This window comes from Pseudozyma flocculosa, assembly GCF_000417875.1.
Source record: "Pseudozyma flocculosa PF-1 unplaced genomic scaffold scaffold00010, whole genome shotgun sequence".
Taxonomy (NCBI): domain Eukaryota; kingdom Fungi; phylum Basidiomycota; class Ustilaginomycetes; order Ustilaginales; family Ustilaginaceae; genus Pseudozyma; species Pseudozyma flocculosa.
In genome coordinates this window covers 81,952-89,750 of record NW_006920878.1, presented here as the reverse complement: position 1 = coordinate 89,750, position 7,799 = coordinate 81,952, and the positions used below count along the sequence as shown (strand labels likewise).

The 7,799-nt window shown below is 63.5% G+C and overlaps 4 protein-coding genes across 4 annotated transcripts in view; 3 read left to right on the top strand and 1 right to left on the bottom strand.

Annotated features, from left to right (window-relative positions):
- Positions 1-862, top strand: part of PFL1_03266 (uncharacterized protein) — a gene marked incomplete at both ends in the record, with an annotated part of 3,072 nt that extends 2,210 nt beyond the window's left edge. Inside the window, 2 exons of the mRNA XM_007880783.1 lie at positions 7-522; positions 635-862. Coding sequence (XP_007878974.1) covers positions 7-522; positions 635-862 — 744 coding nt within the window. The remainder of the gene's footprint in view (positions 1-6; positions 523-634) is intronic.
- A 745-nt stretch (positions 863-1,607) lies between these two features.
- Positions 1,608-3,860, bottom strand: PFL1_03265 (uncharacterized protein; the record flags this gene model as incomplete). The annotated part of the gene is made up of 3 exons (XM_007880782.1): positions 1,608-3,035; positions 3,508-3,712; positions 3,814-3,860. 3 exons carry the CDS (start codon positions 3,858-3,860, stop codon positions 1,608-1,610), a joined length of 1,680 nt encoding a protein of 559 aa, XP_007878973.1.
- A 783-nt stretch (positions 3,861-4,643) lies between these two features.
- On the top strand, positions 4,644-5,981 carry PFL1_03264 (uncharacterized protein; the record flags this gene model as incomplete). The annotated part of the gene is made up of 1 exon (XM_007880781.1): positions 4,644-5,981. One exon carries the CDS (start codon positions 4,644-4,646, stop codon positions 5,979-5,981), a length of 1,338 nt encoding a protein of 445 aa, XP_007878972.1.
- A 988-nt stretch (positions 5,982-6,969) lies between these two features.
- Positions 6,970-7,799, top strand: part of PFL1_03263 (uncharacterized protein) — a gene marked incomplete at both ends in the record, with an annotated part of 1,545 nt that continues 715 nt past the window's right edge. Inside the window, 3 exons of the mRNA XM_007880780.1 lie at positions 6,970-7,222; positions 7,335-7,451; positions 7,563-7,781. Of these exons, the coding sequence (XP_007878971.1) occupies positions 6,970-7,222; positions 7,335-7,451; positions 7,563-7,781 (589 nt within the window). The remainder of the gene's footprint in view (positions 7,223-7,334; positions 7,452-7,562; positions 7,782-7,799) is intronic.

Below are 7,799 nucleotides of genomic sequence, written 5' to 3'. Positions count from 1 at the left end.
GACGAGCTGCCGGCCGTGCCCGAGGACAAGGACCCGCGGGGCGAGCAGCTGCTGCGTACGGCGACGCCGCTCGTCGAGGCGGCGCGCTTCGTCCAGACGCTCCAGGAGCGCGCGCCTCGGCGCGTCGAGACGTGGTTGGCCACGTTTGAGGTGGCCATCCGCCAGCCGGGCACGCACCTCCTCCTTGCGGCGCGGGCGCTGACGCACGCGCACAAGCTCGAGCCTGAGCATCCTGAGCTTGTCGAGAAGCTGATTCGGTTCAAGCAGGTCCTCGCGTCTTCGGGTGCGCAGCAGCAGCAGCATCGGAACGTCATTGACAGGGCGCTGGGAAGCATCGTGCCGGCCGACAAGCCGTGCGAGGCCATTTATACCGAGTTCCTACAGCGACACTCGGATCAGGGCCGCTACCTGCTCGGTGCGGCTAAGGCTGTCGTTGCGCTGCGTGGCCGCGAGGAGGGGAAGGAGGAGGCAAAGAACCTGGTCCTCTCCCTCGTCCGATCGGAGGTCAAGAGCGATCTTGCGGTAAGTTCCCCGTCGGCCCTAGTACAGGCTCGGCTGTACCGCTGTTTCACCCCGCTTACTCACCCTTACCCTCCTCCTCTGCCCTCGGCTTCCTGCTTCGCACGGAGAACAGACGCTCCTCCGCGCCCGCACCTTCCTCACCACCGCGCTCTCTCTTGGACCTGGTGCAGAAGACCTGGAGAGGTTCGATGCGGAGGCGCAGCACAAGTTCCCACTGGCTAGCACGTTCAAGTCGGCCGTGGCGGTCGAGGAGGAGAGGAAACGACGGGCGGATGCGCGTATCTCCTGGACGCGCGGAGAGGGTGGTGAGGAGGAGGGAGAGGGTGCGGCGTTGCTTTGATTTTGGTTTCGCCTTGCGGTTGAAGGGGGATTGGGGGAGGGGGGGAGGAAAGGGAAAGCGGAAAAGGATGTGTACGATGTCGATGGGCGAGACGGCGGCGCTTCCGACTCGGGGTTTTCTCGCCATCTCGGCTTGTATCGTGTCCGATGTGTCTCCCGTCTTCTCCACCGTCTCGTCGCAGACTGGCACTGAATGACGGACGAGCGCCGCTCGGGATGCAAACGCGGCCTACCCGGCAGACTAACGATCCGTCCCGCCCCGTGAAGTAGCGCCACGAGGATGTGGGTGTCGTACCGCCTCGCTCTGTCACCTGTCGAGGCACGGGCGGGTGCAGCGCACGTGCGCAGAGGAGGTGGCGAGGCTGCGAGACTGGAGTCAGGGCGACAGGGACACGACGACAACCGCATCGAAGGCGGCGCCGGCGGTGGTGGTGGCTGTGATGACGGCATGCCCTCGAGGCACAGGGCGAATCGACATCCCGTAGTATCGTCACGGGATCCTGCACGGATGTGGCGGTATCGGCGATGGGTTCATGAAGAGCGGGATCTAGACAGCGAGAAGCGGTATACAAGAAGACTGGGCGCGGCGTCGACCAGGACGATCGGAGAGGGACGAGGTCAGCGACGATCCACTCGCTCCCGCTTCCCAATCTCTCCGCGGGCCACTCACCAAAGCGAGGCGGACCAAAATGAGGCTCGCCATACCAAAGCGCACCAACACACCGCGCACCAGAACAAGGCGCGGATCACGATCGATAGTCGGGCGGCGAAGCCGAAGCCGAAGCAGACGCAGAGGGCGGGGGTGGTACGAAGCCCTGGGTGAAGTCGAACCAGGTCTGTGCTTCCTCGTGCTGCCCTTGTGACGACGACGAGGGTGACGACGACGACGAGGCGGGCTCGACTTTGGCCCATGCGAACGCGGCGAGCTCGTCCTGGCTCATCTCGATGTCGGTCAAGGTGATGCACGGTATCGGCTCGTTGGGGTCGCTCGTGAGGCAGGTCGAGGACGGATTGGCGAGCATCGCCTCGAGCTCGGCGAGCCAGGCCGTGTTGAACTGTTCCTCTTGCGTGGTAAAGCGCTGAGGCTGCAGGGAGGAACTGGAGGGTACTGCTGGCCTCCAAGTGGTAGACGCCGCGCCAAAACTGGCCTGCGTCGGCGTCATCTGGACGCTGCTGAAGCCGGCATGGGCCTGCCATGCGTGACGCGAGGGGGGCTCGAGCGGCGCCATGCCCAGCGACGAGGTGCTCGAGTGCCTGGCTGGCTTCTTGCCGTGCGTCCTGGCAGCGGATGATGGCGCCTCCGACGATGGCGCCTGCTCCATCTCGACGTCCTCCCACTCGTCGTCATCGTCGTCCTTGCGTGCCGTCGTGCCGCAGGGACTGACAGGCTGCCGCTGCCACGAACCCATCAGCGCCTCGTTGCAGCTGGCCTCGAGCGACAGCGAAAGCGAACGCGGGCTCAGCTCGAGGTCGCTGAGGTCGTAGCGCGGCATGTTGGAGCCGTGCGTAAAGGCGAGCTCGTCGTCGGTCGTGCTCTGCTGCGACGGAGAGCGGACCCTGCGCGCGTCAGCCAAGGCTGGGTCGCACCAGCCACCCGGCAGACGTTGTCCGCTTGCGCTTGCGCTCTGTGAGCTGGAGGACACATCGGCGAAGGTCGAAAGGTCGTAGGACGTCTCTCCAAAGACGCTCGAGGAGCAGTCGTCGCCATCGTGGGAGCTGGCCGAGCTTGGATAGCTGCTGCGCGAGTCGACGGTGGTGGCGATCGAGGTGTCGGTGCCTTGGGTGAAGGCGCTCATGCCCGAGTAGGCTGACGAGCACGACGATCCAGCCGAGGGCGAGCGGTCGTCCGAGAAACGAGGCCTTTTGGTGGTGGCGGTGGCGGCGGCAAGGGCGCTAGCAGCCACGTTGGACGGGCTTCCAAGGCCCTCAGCATCGCTGCCGATGAGCTCGTCGTCGTCGACGTCGGAGGGCGGACAGGGCGAGCTCTGTGGTCGTCGAGGGCTGGTAGTGGCGTCGATGTTGAGGGTGGCCAGCTTTCGCTTCCTCTCAGGCTTCGGCTGTGGCGGCGTAGGCTGGGCTTGCTCGTGATCCTGCTCGCTCGGTGCCGTGTCGCAGATGCCAGAGGCGGCCAGCTGCCTCGCCTTGCGATTGTTTCGATTGCGCTTGTTCTGGAACTGCTCGTCCGCGGTCGCGGGTGAAAGAGGGAGAGCAGAGCAGGGGAGAAGGGAAGGAAGGCGTCAGCTCGGTCTTGCACTCGTCGCCCTGGGGCGAGCAAGCAGCCTAGGCCGCGCGCGGTTTGCGCTCGGACCGCCCAGGTGCAGAGCTAGGTGCGTCGGCGAGGTCCCGCGGTGGTGAGGTCGGGGAGAAGAGGGCTGCTCTGGTGCCCACTGGCTGCCACGGGTGGACGAGGACAAAGGGAGGGTCGAGTGAATCGGCGGTGGTGGTGGGCGAGGACAAAGGGGAGGCAGGGAAAAGAGGTGGCGCCCTGGCAAAATTCCCCACCCCAGCCCGCGCGTCAAGCGTGACGACGCAGCCCGGGCACCAGGTCAGAGGCCGGGCCCAAATCCCCTTCGTCCAGCCCCACCGTCCGTTCGCCACCCACTCTCGACCGCTCGCCACACCGGCCCGGACACCGCTCGTACTCACCCAAATCGTCACCTGCCGCGGCTGCAGGCCCGTCTGCTCCGCCAGCGCCAGCTTCTCGACGTGCGTGATGCTCTGGCTGTACGAGTACGCCCGCTCCAGAATCGCCGTGCTCCGCGCATCGTGGCCCCTTGGCTTGCCTCGCTGCGATCGTCGAGGTCGGGCGCCGTCGTCGTCCTCTTCGTCGTCGGTTGAGGAGGAGGTGGACCTCGAGTCGGGATCCGCGGCGCAGGCGTGAACCAGCGAATGTGTGAATCTTGAGGTGACTTCCGCAAAGATCTGATGTGACAGGTCCCTTCCGGCATGCACGAAACGTCGAACAAGGGCTGTAGCGACTTGTGCTTTGAGATCGTCATTCTGCGGTAAGTTTCGACTGATCGAATCCCATGCCTGTTGAAATGATCTGGCTGACTCTAAGCATTTCGCCTCGTAGATAGCGAGCAGACTGACACAGCTTGAGGAAGTGAGGGGGTATTGGGATAGAGCGCTTCGGAACAGCTCGATGTCGGGTGCCGGCAAGGCTAGAGGAGGTGCCGCTTCTGATTGCTCTTCTTCGAGCCCATAGCCTTGTGGAAGACAGGCACGAGTGCTTGCTTCTATCCGAGCGGCGGCTGATGAGATTTTGCGCCAGGTGTGCTGTGTGGTAGACATGATGATGATATGGTAGTTGGAAGAGAAGATCAGGCCGACATAAAGTGCCCTTGAAGCTTTAGAAAAGGGCTCCTTCTGGCACCAGCTTGTGTCGGACGGTCCCTTTGTTTCCCACTCAGGTCAAGTGACGAACGTGGCAATCTCGATGGCTCCTTCTCACCACCATCCCTCTTCCACACCGTATCCGCTTCAGAACATTCAGAGCCACGATGGAGACACAAGAGCTGAAGAGAGCACTCGCAGACATTGAAGATGAGTTGTTGAACTCGGCCTCAAAGCCCCTAGCCTTGGCTTCGGCTGTGGCTCGAATCGAAGCGCTCGACGCGAGGATGGGCGCAACATGGCCGAGCCACGACGCAGACACGGAACATGGACACGAGATCAGCGCTGTCGTCACCCGCATTCACGCAGTTGCCAGGACATTGGCGGAAGTAGAGGCATGCATCGGTTCTGCCCTTCATCGTGCCGAAAGGGAGTGTGACTCCCTCATGCGTGTCCAACGAGACACACCAGTGATCACACCGAACCAGGAAAAGGCCTTCACGAGCGTGGCGACGTCCTGCAACTCAACCGACACCCTCCAATGCCACCTGATGCGGCGCTACTTCCTCGACCACCTCGACGACCCGTATCCATCGCAGGACGAAAAGGACGATATCGTGCGGCAGACGAACGCGGCGATCCGGCAACATCCAACCTACCAGTCGATCAAGCACACAAAGCGGGGCGAGATCAACGACGAGCGGCTGATGCTGTGGTTCATCAACGCACGGCGGCGCAGCGGGTGGCAGGCCCTCAAGCGGGAGTTCGGCGGCGACGACCGCGTGCGGACCGGCAGGATCATCCGGGCCTTTCTCCGCGAGCAGGGTCGGCCGGTCAAGGGCCGTCCGGGCGATCAGGGCGATAGCCTCGCCGAGCTCATCGCGCCGGGTCGGGATCCGATGAGCGATGAGGTGCAGCAGCGCATGAAGAAGCTCGCGGACGACATCGAGACCATCGAGCTGTACCTGCGGCACGGCATCAAGCAGAAGGTGCGGGGCTGGATGCAGGACGTCATCGAGGGAGCCAAGGAGGACCAGCGGCGCGAGAAGACAAAGAAGGCGGGTGTCAAGGAGCGAAAGGCCTCGACGGCCGCCACCAAGGCCAAGTCCAAGCCTACGGCCAAGACCAAGGCTAAGCCCGCGCCGAGCAAGCCCAGGCCCGCTGTCAGGCAGGGCACACGAGCGAGCGCCCGGATCGCGAGAAGCACCACTCGAGCCGTCGCCTACCAAGAGCAGAGCGAGGCCGGCAGCGACGACGAGCCCCCGATGACGGCGAGGCCCAGCCAGCAATCTTTCGAGAGCGCTCGAATGCACGACCTCGACAGCCGCAGCCTCTACGGCAACGCGCTCGGGCTCGGCCTCCCCTCCACGGCACGCTACCATCCCGCAGCTCGCGACTCGTCCAACGGCAGCCTCACGTCGACGGACTCGTCGCAGGCCAGCACCTCGTTCGACCCACAGGGCTCTCGCTGCGGCTACAGCCGGGCAAGCAGCGTCACATCGTACTCCTCGTTCGACGAGGCGCTCGAAGCGCTACAGCCCGAGACGGCGCCACCGACGGCCAAGCGCATCATCCGGCCCCTGCCAAGCCGCAGCCCTCCGAGCGCACTGCTGTACACCGACTTTGCAGACCTCGCCGCTGCCGACCTCGGCCCTCGCCGGCCCATCAGCAGCTCGCCCACCAACTCGCAAGAGGTCCACGACCGCTTTATCCACGAGCAGCCCAGCGACTCGGACTGCAGCCCGGCCGCGCTGCCACTGCTGTTGCCTCGGATTCCTGCCTGATGTACCCGATTCCCCTGCTTTGTACTGGCCACTCCGCTTCGGATGTCCTCCTTGACCCAGAACACCCTGACCCTGTCCCGTAGCGCTCTCAATCATTCGTGGCTGATCCCTGATGTGCGCAGAACCCGACTTTTGTGGCTTCTATGGCTGGTGTTCGCCTCTCTACTGCCTGTGTCGTGCGTCGAGGGGGCTGTCTCAACCACGCTCCGTGGGTGGAGAGCCTCACGCTCGTCCTGGGCAAAAAGGCACAGCCGCTTGAGTCTGTGCCGGCTCGCGCTGCATCAGTCCTTTCAAAGTGGTGCTGCATCAGTCCTTCAAGCTGACGCTGCATCAGTCCATCAAACCGGCGCTGCATCAGTCCTTTCAACCGGCAGGCCACTCCAACCTTCAGCAGCCTGATGCCTCATCTCCCTGTTGCAACAATGTCAACCACTGCTGCTGCTGCTGCATCAACTACTTTCTGCCTGAGAAGCTGGAGCTCAGCCTGGTGGTGCGAGTGAGCTGGCTGGCTGCTGCCACACTTGCTATGGTCAGGCAGGACATGTGGTGTGTGCCTGCTCACTTCATTGAGCTGAGGAAGTGGCTTGTTCAGAGTGACCCAGCCTTCATTGAAGCACTCAGCCACCTGGTGGTGTCTACAGCCACACTATCGCAGCAGCAGCAAGCAAGCGTGCTGAAGGTGCCAGCATGAGCCAGCGTCCGCTTCATCAACGCGCTTGGGATGGCGGAGCAGGCAAGCAGGCACACCTCATCCCCTTGCCCCCACGCAGCCCCACTGTCCCCTGACCTCGGAAGGCGGACCTGTGATTTTTGCCTGAAATTCTCGGACGTCTGTGGCTCCACCTGTGGCGCTCACCCAGCCGGAAGCCTCAGCCTCACCCCTGCCCTGCCTGTTCTGCCATCACATCCACCACGATCCCCAATCTCCAGTCCGCATCCTCCGCCTCGACCTTCTTCTGATCGTACACCCCTTGTGCGGCAGGATACGATGGCGCACCTCGCCAAATCGCCGCTGCCCGTGCTCAAGAAGCTCTCGACGTCATTGACGTCGCTCGATACGGTGCTGCACCCGCTGCTACACGGCCACAGCCTCGAGGAACTCACCAATTCGCTCCAGTTTGGCGATGAGGCTTCACAGTCGCGGGGCAAGGAAAAGGAGGGGGAGACGGAGCTAAGTGGTCGGCTCGACTCGGCCAGGCTGCAAGTCAGTCTGGCCTATGTCGTGCTCGATCTCGTATGGAGTGAGTCCCACCTCTCCCCCTCTACAGCGCCTTGAAGTGGACCAGAGGGACGGACTGAGGATGAAGACGGCGGCGGCGGGCTGATTACGACCTCTAACCTGACCGTGCGCAGTCTACCTCAAGGCAAAGGGGATCAACGCCTCCTCGCACCCCGTCATGGCCGAGTTGGAACGGGTCAAGGGATACTTTGGCAAGATCAAGGCGGTACAGAGCCGCGACACCGACGAAGGTACGTCCCGCTGCCCTCCTCGCCTTTCCCCCGGGTCTGTCGAGTCCCGCCCACGCTCACGCTGACACGTCCCTCGTTCCCCTCCCTGCCTCACCGGGTCCGCATCTGCAGCACACATGAGGCTGGACAAGTCAGCAGCGGGTCGATTCATCCGTGCCGCCCTGTCCGGCAACGACTCAGAACCCTCCTCGCCAGCGGGCAAACATACCAAGTTCGACGACAACGACAACGACGACGACGACGAGGAAGTCGCTTCGCAACTCCAAGTTTCGGCTACACCGTCATCGTCGTCGGCCAAGAAGGAGCGGAGACCGACGGATCCGTTTGAAGGTGAGTGCCGCCCCCCAA